We start from the raw sequence: 17,213 nt of genomic DNA on the forward strand, positions 1-17,213 counted from the left end.
TTCTTATCGACGTGTGTGTTTGGGGATGTGTGCACGTGTATGCGTGTGCATACGTCTGTCTTGTATGTATTGGTGTACAAGCGCGTGTATGCACGTGTGCTTATATACAGGTGCATACGTCAGTGTGCACGTGTGTGTATACAGATGTGTGCACACACGTGCATGTGCATACACATGGTTTTGTGCACATGTGTATATAGATGTATGTATATAGATGTATGCACGTGTGAATGTGTGTGTGTGTGCGTATTTGTGTGCACATGCATGTGTTATGTACAGGTGTGCCCATAAGGGTGCGGGCACGTGTGTGGAAATGCAGGCGTGTGTATGTGCGTGTGTGTCCATGGCTGCATGTACCCGTATTCCTAGGTACAGGCACACAAGCGTGTGCACACGTGTAAGTGTAGGGGTGGACAGTTGTGCACGTATGTCTGCATATACGTGTGCACATGAGCGTGTGTGTAGACACGTGCACATGTGTAGGTGTAGGGGTGGACAGTTGTGCACATACATCCGCGTATACGTGTGCACATGAGCGTGTGTGTATCCACACGTGCACACGTGTAGGTGTAGGGGTGGACAGTTGTGCACATACATCCGCGTATACGTGTGCACATGAGCGTGTGTGTATCCACACGTGCGCACCTCTGTGTGTGTGCTCACGTGCACGTGTGTCCGTGTGTTGGAGGTGTGTGCACGTACACGCGCACACAGGTGCGGCGCGTGCGGGGTCATGTCCCCGCGTGTCCGTGCTCCCGCGTGCCCGTCCGTGTGCACGCGCGCGTGCCCGGGGCGTGTCTGCGCGCGTCCGGGGGCGGGCCGGGGGGCGTGGCCCGCGGGCGCGGCAGCCCGTTGCCCGGGCGCCGTCCAACGGGCGGGCGCGTTGCTAGGGGGCGGTGGGCCAACGGGCGGGCGCGTTGCTGTTGCCCGGCGGCGCGGCGGGCCGGGCCGGGCGGCGGAGCGCGGCGCGGCGGGGCCATGAGCGGGCGGCGGCGGCCCGGCAGCCATGGAGATCCGCTGCGGGGGGCTGCTCTTCAGCTCCCGCTTCGACTCGGGAAACCTGGCGCACGTCGAGCAGGTGGGGCCGCCCGGGGCGGGGGGCGGCCCCGCGGCCTGGGGCGCCGCCCTCCCCGCCGCCGACTACGAGTTCAACGTGTGGACGCGGCCCGACTGCGCCCAGACCGAGTATGAGAACGGCAACAGGTACCGGGGCGGGGAGGCCGCGGCGGGCGGTGCGCGGGGCCGGGGGAGGGGGCTGGCCGGGTGTGGGGGAGCGGGGGGCACTGACAGGGGCAGCCGCCGTGGGAGGGGCTGCCCGCGGGGTCCGTGTCCCGGTCCCGGTCCCGGTCCCACCCCCGCCCGCGGGGTCCGTGTCCCCGTCCTGCCCGGCTGCCCGCGGGGTCCGTGTCCCCGTCCCGCCCGCGGGGTGCGGGGTCCGGGCAGGGCACTGCCGGGCTCGGGGCTCAGCCGGGGCTCCTGTCCTGCCCCCCAGGTCCTGGTTCTACTTCAGCGTGCAGGGGGGAGCCCCCGGGAAGCTGATCAAGCTGCACATCCTGAACATGAACAAGCAGAGCCGGCTGTACTCCCAGGGCATGTCCCCCTTCGTGCGCACCCTGCCCGCGCGGCCCCGCTGGGAGCGCATCCGCGAGCGGCCCAGCTTCGAGGTGCGGGCGTGGGGCGGGGGCGCGGCTGGACGGGGTGGCGGGCAGGGGCAGCTCTGGGGCCGGGGCAGCTCTGGGGCCGGGGCGCGGCTGGACGGGGCGGCGGGCAGGGGCAGCTCTGGGGCCGGGGCAGCTCTGGGGCCGGGGCGCGGCTGGACGGGGCAGCTCTGGGGCCGGGGCAGCTCTCGGGCCGGGGCGCGGCTGGACGGGGCGGCGGGCAGGGGCAGCCGGCAGGGGCAGCCCCGCGGTCAGGGCGGGGGCAGCTCTGGGGACACACACCCCCCTTGCTCACCGCTCCAGGTGATCTCCAGCTCTCCATGGCAGGGCAGCGTGAGTGAGCGGCTGGTTCGCGCTTTGGCAGCCCCAAGGCAGAGGGTGGGGGTCAGTGATAAAGCCTCTTCCCTGGGCCCAGCACTCAGGAGAGAAGGACTCAGCAGCTCTTTTCCACTGACCGGCTCGGGCTGGGCACCAGCTCTCGCTGCGTGACGTCCCTGCTGCATGACGGGGAACAGCGGAGCTGCTCTTGCAGCACGCTCGGGGCGTCCCTCCCCATCCATCCATCAGTTGCTGAAGTGGCCGGTGACCAGCTCTTCGCCGTGGGCTGTGCAGCGTTGGGGGCAGAGTGTGGTGAGAGCCCTGGAACTGAGGCGGCAGGAGCCGCCGCAGCAGCAGGTTGGCTCTCAGTACAAACAGTTAAAACTGTTTGGGCCTTAAACAGGTGGTTTTGAGTCCTGGTGCTTTCTGGTTTTGGTCTGCAGGTGCTCTGGGTTGCCCTTGCTCTGTGCACACTGCTGCAGGGGGACAGTGACCCCCGAGCATGTGCCCCCCTGCCCCGTGGAACAGGGACCAGAGGGGAGCTCCTGTCCCCTGGCTTGGGACAAGATGATGCTCAATTTGACCCGTGCCAGCACCAGGGAAATGCACAATGTACCACTGAGCTTTGCAGCGCTCGCTAGCTTTGTGAAGCATTGAAATGCGGTGTTGTGGTTCAGTCTCTGGGCGCTGGCAGGTGAGCGCGAGGGCCAGAAGGACCCCCTGGGTTTCCGGAGGGCTCTGCCCCGGAGCCAGGCACACGGCGGGGACCCGAGCGCTACGTGGGGCGAGCAGGAACCCAGGGCTTTGTGCGCCCCAGCCTGGTGTTTTGGGGATGTGAGCGAAGCGGGCTGGAGTCGCTGGGAGGGCAGCTCCGGTTCCTGCACGGTTGGAGGAGGGCGAGCGGCCGCCGGCACCTGGCACACGGGAGAACCGGCACAGCGGTGCCGGAGCAGAGCCGCGGGGGTTTGCGGTGGCTGCGGCCGCTGGGCTGTGCCGGGAAGGTCTCTGTGTGGCCGTGGCTCCGCTCAGCCTCCGCTTTGTGTCTGTCAGATGGTGGAGACGCAGTTCGTGCTGTCCTTCGTGCACCGCTTCCTGGAGCACCGCGGGGCCACCACCTACTTTGCCTTCTGCTACCCCTTCTCCTACACCGAGTGCCAGGAGATGCTGGCGCAGCTGGACAGCCGCTTCCAGGAGTGCCAGCACATGTCTCCCAGCAGGTGTGCTATCCGTGCCCCCCGCTCCTGCCTGGCGCCTGTTCCTCTGGGCCCCGGTTCTGCACGGGCTGCTGCAGCAGCTCCCGTGGAGCTCGCGTGTCTGAGGGCCCCCGAGCCGCTCCCCCGGGTTCCCAAGGGCAGGGTCCGCCAGGCGGAGGCGGCTGAGGAGCGGCCGGAGCGGAGCTGCCGCCCCGGTTTGAGCAGGGGGGTTCTCGGAGGCCAGCGCCTCACTTGCTCCCCGCTCCTGGCTGCGGGAAGGTCGGGACATCCTGCCGCCGCAGTGCCCGGCTCTTTGTGGGTCACGCTGGGAGATTCCCGCAATCTCAACAATTTCTTCTCTGAAATCAGAGGGGAACTCGATACCTGTCTGAGGGGAGGAGGAGGAGGATGGCGTGTCCCTGCAGATAACGCGGTCCTGCAGCCCCTCCTGCCCCAGAGACCTCCTGTGCGGCCGGCCGGGTCACAAACACCTTTTCTTAGACAAGGGGCGAGCGATGGTTTATTGGAAGGGGTTCGTTCTTAAATTGTCACGTGATGGAGAACAACGGGAATTTCCAAGCCTGGCGGTTGGTGAGGGTCTGACAGTGATACCGTGGTCCCTGTGGGTCAAACTCACCCACTGACACGGCCCCTGAGCCCTCGGGATTGCACAGGGCCGGGTGTCCTGGCCAAACCCCAGCTCCTGGGGGTCTGTCACAGGGCCGGGGGCTCTCTGTCTGAACCCCGGCTCCCTGGGTGCTGTCAGCAGGGCTGGGGTGGTCTCTGTCTGAACCCAGGCTCCCTGGGTGCTGGGTGCTGTCAGCAGGGCTGGGGGGGCCTCTGTGCTGTGCGGGGGGCTGTGCTCCCCTCTGTGTGATGATCAGACCCCCAAGGACCCACCGGGTGCTGCCCCCCCGCTCACCCAGCAGCTCGGCTGCAGGCATCAGGGAGGGCTTGGGGTTCTGCTCAGGCTGGGCAGCAGAGGGAGCAGGATGCGGTCCCGGGCGAGCGGCTGGAGGCTGAGCTGAGGGCTGCGGAGTGGGGCATGTTCCTGGCCCTGCCAGGACCCCTGTGCCCTCGGGGCAGCTCCAGCCGCGGCCAGGGGAGCGCAGCGCCCTGCCCCTCGGTCCCCGGCCCGGCAGCACGCTCGGCTGGGCCGGCGGTGCCTGAGCCGCACGGCTCCGTGCCCCGGCTCTGCCCGTGCGCTGAGCCTCTCCTCACCCCGCAGCCCCCTCGACTCCGTCTACTACCACCGGGAGCTGCTGTGCCACTCGCTGGACAAGCTGCGCGTGGACCTGCTGACCGTCACCTCGTGCCATGGCATGCTGGAGAAGCGGGAGCCGCGCCTGGACAAGCTCTTCCCCGACACCAGCACCCCCCGGCCGCGCCGTTTCGCGGGGAAGAGGGTGAGCTCCGTGGTGCGGCTGGGGAGCGCAGCTCCGTGCGACCGGCCGCGCGGCGCCTGGCTGCCACCCTCGGAGCAGAGAGCGACAGACCCCGTCCTGAGGCAAGGGAGCCGGTCCTGCCAGGAGCCCCAGGGCACCGTGACGTGCCCTCTGGTGGCATCGCACCCACGTTCCTCAGGGCAAAGATTAGTGTCAGCTCGTAGGGTTTTGTTCTGTCCTTTTATTGCTGTTGCCCCATGAAGCTGTGAAGAAGCTGAGGGCAGTGCTGTGTTTGAGCCGTCAGCCCCGGAGACAGGCAGAGCGCTCCCTCTGCGGCTGCGCAGAGTGGGGACAGGTGACTGGGAGGCTGCACACGTGTCTCTTGCTGTGACGCTCCCACTAAGCTCTGTAGGACGTGCTTTGTGCCACCTCTGTGGCCAGCCTGGTCCCCGCACTGTGGATCGCGCGGGGCTGTTCCCTGGGACATGTCTCTGGCTCTGCCTCTCGGCGCCCGCGCTCTGGTTTCTCGTGGTGGCTGCTGCGGGGCCGCTGTCCCTGCGGTCTCGGGCGGGAACAACCAGCCCTGTTCCAGGCAGGACCTGGCAGAGGCACCGGCCAAAGAAACCTCCAAAACCTGCCGTGTTACCGCACCTGGGCCTGGTCGTGCGCTCCCCGGGCAGCGCGGTGCCCGGCTGTGGTGCAGGGCGGCAGCCCCAGGGAGCGTTTTTCCCTCGGCTGAGCCACCGCAGCATTGCCGGGCAGGCAGGAGCCTGCCCATCAGCCCCATCCGTCTGCCCCCAGGTGTTCTTTCTGAGCAGCAGAGTCCACCCGGGAGAAACACCCTCCAGCTTCGTCTTCAACGGCTTCCTGGACTTCATCCTGCGGGAGGAGGACCCCCGTGCCCAGATGTTGCGGCGGATGTTCGTCTTCAAGCTCATTCCCATGCTGAACCCCGACGGGGTGGTGCGGGGCCACTACCGGTGGGTGCGCACGGCTGAGCTCTGCCGGGGGCTGGGCTGGGCTGGGCTCTCCCGGTTCGGAGCTGACCTGCGTTTCGTGGCGGCTGGGAAGAAAGGTCCCGAGATCCCGCATTGGCAGAAGGAGCCGAGGCCCCTGGGCTGCAGGGTCTCTGGGAGGGGCGTGGGGCTGCTGCTGCCTGCACAGCTCACCTCCTAGGCCAGGGCTTTCCAGACGGGGTGCGCAGTGCTGCCCTGTGCCCCCAGACACTGTCCTGCCCCGTCCTCGCCCTCCCCGGCCCGTGGGAGCCGGGTGGCTTCAGGGCGGGGAGGTCAACCTGGCTCTGCTCGCTGAGGCGAGTGCCACAGCACAAGAGGGTCTCGGCTGTGCTGGGGCAGAGTGGTTTCCCACGGCAAAGTCTCAGGTGTCTGTGCTTAACAAAGTAATTTAATCAAAAGATAAAATGGCACGGTACAGCAAAGCCACAGCCCGGACTGGGTGCCTCTCAAGGGGAGAGACCGCAACACAAAAGAGGTTTGGGCTTTCAGCCCTCGCGGTCTCTGCACCCGCTCTCCGCGTGTCCTTCACGTGCCCTCCACGTGCTGCTTGGTCCAGTGGTAATTCTGGGCCTGGGGTCCTTTGTTTCTTATGGGATTCTCTTTCTCCACCCTCCAGGCAGCTCTTTGATGGTTTGCAGCCTCTGCTGACAGAGTTTCCTCTCTGGCTCCTGGTCTGGTCGCAGGGCCCGTCACCAAACACCCAGGTCTCGAAGGTTCTCGAGATGGCCTGAGCTCCAGCGAGCCCGGCCACGCACCTGAGTTTGGCTGCCCTGCTGAAAGAGGCTGCGCGAACAGAACACAGCTACAACAATAGAATATAATTAAGCAGTTAGTTTGATTTAACTTGTTCTGCAGCACAGAATCTGTGCCCCGGGGGTGGTTTGGCTGGTTGTGCCTGTTCAGAGCCTCGGCCCTGCCGAGTGCAGTTGGCTCTGCCGTTGCCGAACGGACCGCGCTGTGCCAAGGACCTCACGTCCCCTCCGCTCTCTCCGCAGAACCGACTCCCGGGGGGTGAACCTGAACCGGCAGTACCTGAACCCCGACGCGGAGCTGCACCCCGCGGTGTACGGCGCCAAAGCCGTGCTGCTCTACCACCACATCCACAGCCGCGTCCCGCCGGGCTCTCCCGACTGGAGGACCTACGTCTCCCCGCTCAGCACCAGCTTGCTAAGCACAAAATCTTCCAACCATTCCGTCCGCAGCAGCGTCCCGTCCTCAGAGCTGTCGGAGCTGGAGAAAGCCAATAACCTCCGCAACTCTGCCGGCGCCTGGCGCGCCAGCACGCGCCTCAGCCCTTCTCAGGAAGCCCGGCTCTCGGCAGCGCCCGCAGCCGCACCGGGCGAGGACCCGGCCCCCTGGATCCTCCCGGCGAGCCGCAGCACCGAGCACTGTGAGGAGGAGGCCGGGGGGCCTCCAGCAGCACCTCTCCCCGAAACCATCCCCCCCCGGGACAGCGGGCTGGCCTACTACGTGGATCTGCACGGGCACGCCTCCAAACGCGGCTGCTTCATGTACGGCAACAGCTTCAGCAACGAGAACGACCAGGTGAGGGCAGGGTGGGGGTACGTGGCGCTGGAGCGGGCTGGGACCTCCTGCTGCTGGGAGAGGGGTGGGGGTCTCTGTTGGGACAGGGCTGTGAGGACGGGGCGCTGGGCTGGCTCCCTGCTGTTGGTGCTCTGTGCAGACTACTCTCCCCCTTCTCCCCCTTCTCCTTCTTTCTCCCTCCTCTTCCCCCTCTCTCCCTTCTCCCCTCCCTGTGAGCGGGGCAGTAGCCGCAGGTCTCAGCTTTCCCATGAGAGCTGCCCCTTCTCCCCCAAGTGGGGGGTGGCCGTGCCACTGGGCCCCCTCCCCTTGGTGAGCCGACTGCCGGCAGCGCCCGGCTGCTGCCTCCTTGCTGGCCGTGGGCAGGGACAGGCAGGGCTGGGCAGCGACCCCCGGGCATGGCCGCAGCGTCCGAGATGTGGAATTGGGCAGGGTGGGCCCAGCCAGCACCCCAGTGCATCCCAGAGCTCGGCGCTGCTGGTGCTGGAGCAGGACAAACAGCCCAAAGTCACAGAATCACACCATTGTTTTGGTTGGAAAATGTCCTCGAGACCATGGAGTCCAACCATTCCCACCCCTGTCCCTGCCCCATGTCCTGAGAACCTCCTGTCCGTCTGTCCAGCCCTCCAGGGCTGGTGACTCCAGCACTGCCCTGGGCAGCCTGTTCAATGCCCCACAGCCCTTTGGGGAAGAAATTGTTCCCACATCCAACCTCACCCTCCCCTGGGCAACTTGAGGCCGTTTCCTCTGCTCCTGGCGCTTGTTCCTGGGGAGCAGAGCCCGACCCCCCTGGCTCCAAGCTCCTTTCAGGCAGTTCAGAGATCAGAAGGTCTCCCCTCAGCTCCTGTTCTCCAGCTGAACCCCCAGGTCCCTCAGCCGCTCCATCACACTTGTGCTCCAGCCCCTCACCAGCTCCGTTCCCCTCTCTGCGCTCACGTTCACCGTGTTCCTCTGTGCCTCGCAGGTGGAGAACATGCTGTTCCCCAAGCTCATCTCCCTGAACTCGCCCTATTTTGACTTCACGGGCTGTAACTTCTCGGAGAAGAACATGTACGCCAAAGACAAGCGGGACGGGCAGTCGAAGGAGGGCAGCGGGCGCGTGGCTGTCTTCAAAGCCCTGGGGATCATCCACAGGTAGGTGACCCCCGCCCACGGGCTGCCCGCTCCCCTCCACCCTGGAAGGGACACAGGACGTTAGGGGAAGTTGGAGCCACTCCTGTGGGGCAGGTGTGACCTGCTCGGCTGCCCAGGGGTTTGGGACAGGCCAAGGAGAGCGTTTGGCGCTCGGTGCAGGTGGCGCCGGACCAGCCGTGCCGGGCGCTGCCGCGTTCCCGAGCCACAGGCCCCGCTCCTGTGGGCCTCCCGTCCCTCCCGCAGCCGGTCTGGCTCCTTGTCCGCGCTGCTGCAGAGCTGCTTGCGCACGGCTTCCCGGGAGGAATTCTCCTCTTTCCCAGATGTTTATATTGAGCTGTAATTAAAACCCATTTAGCTGTAATGGGCTCAGCTTGCCCGGGCCTCGCATGCGAGGTTGCCGTGCAGCGTTCCAGCCACAACCAGTCTGGTTCTGGGAGCTGTGGATATTTGTGTCATCTGTAGCAGCCACGGGCCTGTATCCAACAACAAATGGGATATTTTTGGCTTGTTTCTGTTGCGGTTGCTGGGAACATAAGAATGGCAGAACCCACCAGCCCAGCGGCCTGTCTGACCCCGTTTGGCCACGGTGACCAGTCGCAGATGCTGAGGGGAGAGGACGAGAACCGTGCGATGCTGCGTTTCCCAGGAATCTGTGGTCTGGGGAATGTGGAAGCAGCACCGGGCATCCCCGGGCCCCCGCAGCACCAGGGCCGAGCCGCTCCGCGCGCGGGGTCGGCGCCGGCGCAGGACCTGGCTCCCGCGGCTCCTTTTCTCCCCGGTTCCTCAGCACTCTCCGTGCGCTGCGCTGGTGCAGCCGCTGCCCCCTCCGGTACCAGACGCGGGTTTGGGCTGGGGCTGCTGGTGCAGCTCTGGCCGTCCGTTCTGGCAGGGAACAGCCCGAGCGTGGCGGGGGCTCTGCCGCGGCCAGGGTGCGCTGGGGACGGTGCGGGCACAGCACGTCAGGCAGACGAGCAGGAGCCTCGACGGTTCTCTGCTGTGTTAGTGAATTAGAATGTCCTGAGCTGGAGGGACCCACAGATCATGGAGTCCAGCTCCTGTCCCTGCACAGGACACCCCACAGGTCACCCCGTGTGTCTGAGGACGGTGTCCAGTCTCTTGAACACTGTCAGGTTGGGCCGTGACCCCTCCCTGGGGAGCCTGTTCAGTGTCCAGCACCTCTGGGGGAAGAACCTTTTCCTCATGTCCCACTGCCCCTCCCTGGCACATCTTCTGCCATTCCCTGGGCTCTGTCACTGTCACAGAGCAGAGCTCAGCCTGCCCCTCCTGCTCCTGCTGAGGAACCTGCAGCCCATGAGCTCTGCGCTCAGTCTGCTCTGCTCCGGCTGAGCAAACCAGGGACTGCAGCCACTGCTCACACGGCTTCCCCTCCACCAGCTTCACGGCCTCCTCTGGGCACTCCAGCAGCTCTGTTTCATAACTGTGCCTGAGCAGCGGGGCAGGGGGCCGCGGTCCTGGCAGCTCCCGCCGCCTCCCTCCTTCCCGCCCGGACACGCGCTCCGGGAGAGCTGGCGCGGGGGTTCCCGGGCCGAGGGGAGGCTGACCGGCCTCTCCGTCCTGGGCAGTCTTTTTGAACAACAGATGCAACGCTTGCCTTTCTTCACCCATCGGGGACCCTCCACTCCCTGTCACCTTCCGGAGGTGACCGAGGGTGCCCCACAAGGACCTCAGCACCCTTGGGTGCTGCCCCCTGGGTGCGGGGCTCACAGGGTTTGTGTTTCTCGGGAGATCCCCAGCTTGATTATCCCCCGCTTCTGGTGTTTTCCTCCCGGAGCCCCAGCCCCAGGCTTTCTGCAGGGCAGCTCAGCGCCGCTCCTCTGCCGCCAGCTGCTCTCCTGCACGTCTGTCCGCGTGCCCAGGTGCCGAGGAGGGTCATTCCCACAATCCGGGGGATCTGTCCCCAAAACCTGCCACCTCTCCTAAGCTCCTGTGTCCTCCAGAGCTGCCTGCCGCGGGATCCCCCTTCCCGTGCCCCGGCGCGCTGAAATCGGCTCTCCCGGGGCGCGGGCTCCGCGCTCTCCTCCCCGCGGGATCTCGAGCTCCGCTCTCCCCTGCTCCCTGCAGATCAGGCTCCCGTTCGTCACCGCGTCCCCGGCCATCGGGTTCCTCCTGCCCGGATCCAGCTGTGCTGCGCCCCTGGCTGGGCTGTCCAGCGCCCAGCACCCTTCCCCAAATCCGGAGGAGTCCAGGTCTTTCCGGGAACAGAAGCAGCATTTAATGGGTGTTTCTGTTGAGATTTCTCTCCTCAGCACCGCTGGGCAGAGGTGAATTTCTGTCACCCGTCGCGCTGTGCAGCGACATGCACGGCGTCACCAGGCGCCACGGGCACGTGTCCATTGTGGATCTTAACAGACCTTCGTTTTTCGCACCTTTTCCTCCGTCCGTTCTCCTGTCCCTTGTGCTAATCTCCTGCCCTGTCCCGCGCGTGAGCTCCCCGGGGTGACCACAGGCCCTTGTGGGATAACCAGAGAACACCTTTCGGTAGCCGCTTCACCCCAAAAAGCACTTGGGGTGTCCCAGGCAGCTGTGGGTTCCTTGTCCGGGGATTTAAGGTAAGAAGTGGGTACTGCGGTGCTTTGGGAGCTCAGCGATCGCTGCTGCTGTTCTGGCCGGTCCTTCCTTTGGCATTGACTTCATAGAACCACAGGCGGTTTGTGTTGAAGGACCTTCCCAGCTCCCCAGTCCTCAGAGCCCGTCCAGCCTGGCCTGGGATGTCTCAGGGATGGTTCATCCACCACCTCTCTGCCCAACCTGGGCCAGGCTCTCACCACCCTCAGCACAAACAATTTCTGCATCATGTCCGGCCTGAATCTCCCTCCTTTAGTTTAAACCATCACCCCTTGTCCTATCACAACAGGCCCTGCTCAAAAGTCTGTCCCCATCTTTCTCATGGGCCCCTTTTCAGTCCGGAAAGGCTGCACTAAGGTCTCCCTGGAGCTTCTGTTCTCCAGTGAACCCCCCAGCTCTCTCCCCTGTCCCCAGCAGAGCTGTTCCAGCCTCGGGTCACTCCTGGGGCTGCTCTGGCCCCTCTCCAGCAGCTCCGTGTGTGTCTGTGCTGAGGACCCAGAGCTGGACCAGCACTGCAGGGGGTCTCACCAGAGCGGGGCAGAGGGGCAGGATCCCCCAAACCTGCTGCTCCCGGGGCTGGGGACACAGCCCAGGACACGGGTGGGTTCTGGGCCGTGGGCCCCGAGTCCAGCTCCGTGTGTCCTGTGCCAGGGCCCGTCTCCTGCCCTCGCCCCCATGGCCTGCACCTGCACCCGCAGCCAGCTGCCGCTGCCGCCGCTCTCTCGCTGCCGCGCAGACGGAAGCAGCCGCGCGCTGAGGCTGTTGCTCCAGGGCAGGAGCCGTTCTTCCCTCCGGGCAGGGGGCGCTGGTGGCTCCGGGGCTGAGCTGCACTCGCACCGCGTCACCGCAGCGTCGTGTGGGTCCGTGGGGTAACCCGGCCTCCCCTCTGCCCCACAGCTACACGCTGGAGTGCAACTACAACACGGGGCGCTCGGTGAACAGCATCCCGGTGGCGTGCCACGACAACGGGCGCGCCAGCCCGCCGCCCCCGCCCGCCTTCCCCTCCAAGTACACCGTGGAGCTGTTCGAGCAGGTACGGGCCCGGCGGCGGGGGGCACGGCCCTGCCCCAGGCCCGCGGGAAGAGCCGCTCACCTTCTCCCCCGTTCTGCACTCGCTGTCCCTGGGAAAACTCGGTGCTGGTCCGTGGTGCCGTTTTGGAGGGGAATGCGGATGAAATGAGCTCTGGGGGTTGTCTGGGATCTGGGGTGGGTTTTGTTCGTCTGTTCTGCCGCCTGCAGTCCCAGAGAGCTGCTGCTCTTTCCCGAGGCCGTTCTCACCGGCCGCCTCTTGCCCTGGCAGGTCGGCAGAGCCCTGGCCGTGGCGGCGCTGGACATGGCCGAGTGCAACCCCTGGCCGCGCATCGTCCTGTCGGAGCACAGCAGCCTCAGCAACCTGCGGGCCTGGATGCTGAAGCACGTGCGCAGCACGCGGGGCGCAGGAGGGGGCCCGCGGAGGAGAGGGGGTGCCAGGACCCCCCCCCGGAGCTCCACGTAAGGGCCTGCCGGGTAACGCAAATCAGAGATGATAACGGTACTCCGAGTGAGTTACCTGCAGCTAAACAAGCCCAGGTTTATTCGTTCCATTCCGCCCTGCTGGGCCAGTTTGGTTTGTGAGCCGCGGGGCCCCCAGCCCCGCGCCACCCGCAGGCAGGAGGGGCCGCGGCCACGCAGGGTGAGGTTCTTTGGGGTTCCCCGGCCGCAGTAACTGGGACGCGATTCTCTGGGTCTGCCTGCAGAGCGCACCAGCGGCTCCTGTGCTCCTCCGGCTCCAGCGCTGCGCTGGGTTGGGTTTGGGTCTGGGGTGCGGGAGCGGGAACTCTGACATGGTGCTGCTGCCTGAGGCTGCAGGGACAGCGAGGGGACATCCTGTGACATCCCTGTCCCCAGCTGCTGCCCGCCTGGGGAGGGTCCGGGGCTCTGGGAGATGGTGTCTCTGCAGGCACGGGGCGCTGGTGGGGACGGACGGGGGCGGCGGAGGGGAGCCCCCTCCCACAGAGCCGCTGAGCTCCTGTTTTCACCTTCCAGCGGCCTCCCCACCTCGGCCTCCGACAACGCCCTGTCCCGCGTGAGGAGCTTCAGCAACGGCACCAGCGGGAGCGGCAGCAGCCAGCAGGACTCGCACATCAGAGCCTCCCCCAGCTTCACCTTTGGCTGCAGCAGGGCCTCGGGCCCGGCCCCCGCGAGCCAGAGCGCTCCCAGAGGCAGTGACGCAGCCCTGGCGCCGGGCAGAGGTAAGCGGGGCTGGGGACCGCTCGTGCACTTGATCCGGTACCTGTCGAGCTGCTGTACAAAGCTGCAGCCCTGAGGAGAGCTCTGTGCCAGCGTAATGGTATGTTTTGATGTAATAAAAGTGGTTTTACGTGGAAGAAGTGCGTGTGAACCGCCGCCCCGTCCCCTCAGAAGTGCCCCGGACGCCGCAGGCAGCTCCCTGCTCCGTGCAGAGCAGCCCTGGCCGGGGCAGGACAGACGCTGCGCGGTGAGAGCTGCGGGCGCTCCAGCCCGGCCGCTGCGGGACCCAGCAGAGCCCCCGGCCCAGGGCGCTGCAGGGCAGAGCTGCCACCGCCCCCCGCACCGGGGCCCGGGACTCTGCCGTGCCGGGCCTGGGGCCGCGGGGCTTTGGACGAGCCAGCACAGAAAACCTCTGCTCGATTTCCCCCGGCCTCAGCTGCTCCCAAAGCATTCCCGAGGCCAGCAGGGGTACACCGAGACACCCTTTTCCACAGGCTGTCACAGCACCGGGCTCTGGTCACGGTGAGGCAGGGGGCAGAGCCGTAATTAGTCACTGGGGTTTGACAGCACAGCGAGTCCTGTCCTGTACCACCCACACAGCTGGGAGAAAGGCCCCGGCTTTCCCCCCTCCACCAGCGCCCGGTGAGCCCCACAGCGGCTCCACAGCCTGCGGAGGGGCTGCCAGAGCAGGGCCAGGTGCCGGCTGTGCCCGCGGCGGGGCGGGCTGCAGCCCTGGCAGCTGGTGGGGGCAGCCCCAGTGCCCGGAGCTGCAGCCGAGGACACGGGGCTGCACCAGGAGCCCCAGTGCCGTGGGCTCTGCCGCGCTCAGAGGGGTCCCAGCGCCGGAGGTTCGGGGCAGGGCTGCCGGTGTGACTGGGGGAGATGGGGCTGTGGTTGTGCTGAGGCTCCGTCCCAGTGCCGCTCTCAGGAGGGGTCACTGCGCGCCCCGCCAGCGGCTCCTTCCTCCTGCTCCGCCTGTTTCCCGCGGTGCTTTCCCCCCGTGTTCGCTCTCCTGCTGTGTAGTGACTGTTTCTCGTCTGCCATGAGAACGTGGTGGGGAGGAAATAAAAGGCTGACGTTCTCATGGGCTCGTTGTAACGTCTGGTCCTTCTGCCGTGTGCGCTCAGCCCATCCCCAGCTGCCGGTGACAGTCGGGCGCTGGGGGAACAGAGCGCGGGGGCTGGAGGGGCAGAGCCTGTCCCACAGCATGGGTCAGTGTCACTGTCCCCAGCCTGTGCTGTCCCCTCGCTGGCTGCCACCACAGCTGCACCGGGAATGCACTGACCCCCAGCTCTGCTGTACGAGCCCCACGGCACAGCCATCCCACCAGCTGTCCCCAGGCGGTGGCTGGTGGCACAGGAGGAGGACACTGTCCCCGAGTCACGCTCCATCCTCCCGCTGCCGAGATCTGTGCCGTGGGGAAGGGGCAGGAGTTGCCACTCGCTGGTTCCACCCGCTGTCACCCCTAAAGCCGCAGCCCCAGCACAGACTGCGCTGCAGCTGGCGCCTGCTCGCGGGTCACGTCTGCTGGGGGTCTGGACCCCACGCTCATGGCTGGCCCGGGCGTTTCACGCGCTGTCTGTTCCCCAGGGGACACCATCGTGTGTCAGAGTCCAGCAGCGCCAGGGCGTGAACTGGGACTGAGCCGCGGCTGCCCTGGCACGGCTGTGCCCGTGCCTGCCCGTCTCCGGCACTGTGGCTGCACGCCGGCGTGGGCACACAGCCCGGCCACAGGCAAAGCCTCATCCTGTGGCGGCCGGTCGGCTCCCTGCCTGCACGGCGCAGCTCGGCAGGGGCTCTGCACCGGCCCGGGGCTTGGCCAGGGAGCCGGCGCCCTCGCCGCGGCTCACAGCCCCCCCGCCCCCACGTCCCCGCTTGGGCTGAGCTCTGTCTCGTTTCTCACACAGGGCTCCTGTCGGGCGCCCGGGCAGCGCTGAGCTGCCACGGACCACGCCAGGCCCAGCGCGGCGCAGGAGATCCAGCAGCTGCCCACGGCACGGCACTGCCGCAGGTACCACGGGCACCGGCGGGGAGGGAGCCTGGGGGTGCAGGGCACTGTGCCCCTGCTCTGGTGGTCCTTGGGAGGGGGCTGCCCCACAGGCACTGCCAGCCAGGCCCGGGGGACGTGGAGCTGGGCCAGGGCTGTGCTGGGAGGTGCTGGACCCCCTACTGAGCTGCACGCACCATCTGGGGCACGGGGTACTGCACACCGACCGCCCTGGCTGGCGGGGGCTTCCCAAAGGGCTTGGACCCCCCCGGCTGTGGGGCTGAGACCCCCCCCCGAGCTGTGGGTCTCTGCCAGGAGCTTCTGGCTCACAAACGTTTCCCAGGGCACACAGACAGCCAGGCACAGGGTCCGGCAAGAGTGGGGACAAACACCCTCCTGGGCATTCACCCCCTCGTCCCCTCTCCACAGGCATTGCCGAAGAAACCGGACCCCAGGAGACCCCCAGAGCAGCCCAGGTAGGTGCCGGCACTGGCCACACCGTGGGGCCGCGCACAGCCAGCCCCCAGCCGGGAAAGGGGGCCTGGGCAGCCCCCAGCTCAGGAGCGCTGCCTGGTTCTCCGCAGCCCGGGGGGGCGCCCCCTGCGCCCCAGCAGGATCCCCGTGCGGCGGAGAGCGGCTGTGACCAGCCAGAGCCTGCCCAGCCTCTGCGCTGGCAGCACCGCAGCCCCCGGGGCCAGGACGTGCAGCCACAACGGGGCCCGCGCCGCGCAGCCCCCCGCAGGTACGGCACAGCCCTGGGGTGCCCCCGCCCGCCGGCCTCACCGGGTCACAGCGCCTGTCTGGCTGGCTGTCACCCCCCCAGCGGCTGGGTGACCCCGATGAGCGGCAACAGGGGCTGTGGGGACCCAGCCCGGCCCAGCGCCCCACGGGTGACACTGGTGTCCGTCCCCACAGGACTGTGCCAGGAGAGCGCGGCACCCGCCGTGGGGGTGCTGAGCGCCGAGGGACCTGTGGCGTGCGGGGGCCAGGGGGCCCGCGGTGCCTGGGGGCTGCGCTGCGGGCAGGGGGACCCCCGCCCCGCGCCGGGGAGGGCGCTCCCGGCTCTGCGCCCCGGGCTCCCCCCCCCGCGCTCCCCGCCAGCGCGGCCCCCGCCGGGACCGGCCACCGGCCCCCCCGCGCTCAGCTCCTACCGGCAGCTGCTGTTCTTCTGCGCCGAGGCCTGACCGCACCGCGGCCCGCACCGCGCGGGCAGCGCCGGGACCCCCGAGCAAAGCTGCAGCGGCGCGGAGCCCGGCCCCAGCGGGCCCGGCCCCCGGCACGGCCCCAGCGCCGCTCCTCCCCGCGGGCCCGGCGGAGTTTTTACACCACACGGCTCTGTCTGGTACGATCGTGTTTCTGGTAAAAGCTGGTTTGGAAAAGGCGGCGTCTCCTCCGTCAGCGCGGCGCCGCGCCGGCTGCACCCCGCTCCCGGTGCCGCTCCCGGTGCCGCTCCCGCTCCCGGTGCCGCTCCCGCTCCCGGTGCCGCTGCCCCATGGCCCTGCGGGAGGACGAGGGTGAGCGCGGCTGGGGCGGGGGCTGGCTCTGGCTCCGGCTCCGCGGGACGGGGCCGCCCGGGGCGGGTCTCACCGAGCCTCCCCGCCGCCGCTGCCGGGGCTCACTCCTGCTTCTTGGGGTTGTTGACGGCCACGTAGTGGTAGAGCACGACGAGCAGGAACAGCGACACGCCCAGCATGTTGGCGAAGATGGCGAGCTGCACGTCCGTCACCATCCTGCGGGGACGCGCTGCCAGGGGTTCGGGAGCCCCGAGGGACCCCCGCCCCGCCCCGCCCCCCGAGACCCCGCTCCCCCCCCCGTCACCCCCGGTTCCGGCCCCCCCGCGCTCACGCGCTCCGGTCCCGCCGCCACCGCCACGTCTCCCTGCGCCGCGCGCGACTTCCGGCCGCGGGGCACGGCGGGAGGGGCGGGGCACGGCGGGAGGGGCGGGGCACGGCGGGAGGGGCGGGGCACGGCGGGAGGGGCGGAGCCTCGGACTCTGCGGTGACGTCATGAACGAGGGCCTACCACGGCGTGACGTCACGGCTGCCGGGCCCCGCCGCAGGGCGCGCTCTTCACACACGCGCGCGGTGACGTCAGAACTCCTGGCCCGGGCCCAGCAGTGACGTCACTGTCCCCGGTGCTCCCGCGAAGGGCCGGAAACCCCCAGG

At 67.7% G+C, this 17,213-nt stretch overlaps 2 protein-coding genes across 7 annotated transcripts; one reads left to right on the top strand and one right to left on the bottom strand.

The window, feature by feature from the left end:
- Positions 1 to 303: 303 nt before the first annotated feature.
- Positions 304 to 16,427, top strand: AGBL5 (AGBL carboxypeptidase 5). Of its 5 annotated transcripts, none has more exons than XM_065055336.1 (14): positions 304 to 1,185; positions 1,493 to 1,664; positions 3,027 to 3,193; positions 4,398 to 4,575; positions 5,356 to 5,534; positions 6,566 to 7,115; positions 8,077 to 8,246; positions 11,730 to 11,865; positions 12,133 to 12,323; positions 12,858 to 13,063; positions 14,969 to 15,072; positions 15,478 to 15,524; positions 15,633 to 15,790; positions 15,964 to 16,427. In XM_065055336.1, the coding sequence occupies exons 1-14, from the start codon at positions 1,007 to 1,009 to the stop codon at positions 16,230 to 16,232; spliced, it is 2,706 nt and encodes a 901-aa protein (XP_064911408.1). In that variant the 5' UTR covers positions 304 to 1,006; the 3' UTR covers positions 16,233 to 16,427. The 5 variants fall into 5 exon arrangements, with proteins under 5 accessions (XP_064911408.1, XP_064911407.1, XP_064911409.1 ...); XM_065055335.1 differs by having other exon boundaries at positions 305 to 1,203; XM_065055338.1 differs by lacking the exons at positions 304 to 1,185; positions 1,493 to 1,664 and adding an exon at positions 2,030 to 2,333.
- OST4 (oligosaccharyltransferase complex subunit 4, non-catalytic) lies at positions 16,385 to 16,982 on the bottom strand. Of its 2 annotated transcripts, XR_010471039.1 has the most exons (4): positions 16,894 to 16,982; positions 16,636 to 16,778; positions 16,519 to 16,546; positions 16,385 to 16,482 (listed from the first exon to the last, which is right to left on the bottom strand). XR_010471039.1 is itself a non-coding variant. In XM_065055360.1 (3 exons), exon 2 carries the CDS (start codon positions 16,775 to 16,777, stop codon positions 16,664 to 16,666), a length of 114 nt encoding a protein of 37 aa, XP_064911432.1. In that variant the 5' UTR covers position 16,778; positions 16,894 to 16,982; the 3' UTR covers positions 16,385 to 16,546; positions 16,636 to 16,663. The 2 variants fall into 2 exon arrangements, 1 of the variants encoding a protein (XP_064911432.1); XM_065055360.1 differs by having other exon boundaries at positions 16,385 to 16,546.
- Positions 16,983 to 17,213: the final 231 nt, after the last annotated feature.

Source organism: Columba livia, chromosome 3 (assembly GCF_036013475.1).
Source record: "Columba livia isolate bColLiv1 breed racing homer chromosome 3, bColLiv1.pat.W.v2, whole genome shotgun sequence".
Taxonomy (NCBI): domain Eukaryota; kingdom Metazoa; phylum Chordata; class Aves; order Columbiformes; family Columbidae; genus Columba; species Columba livia.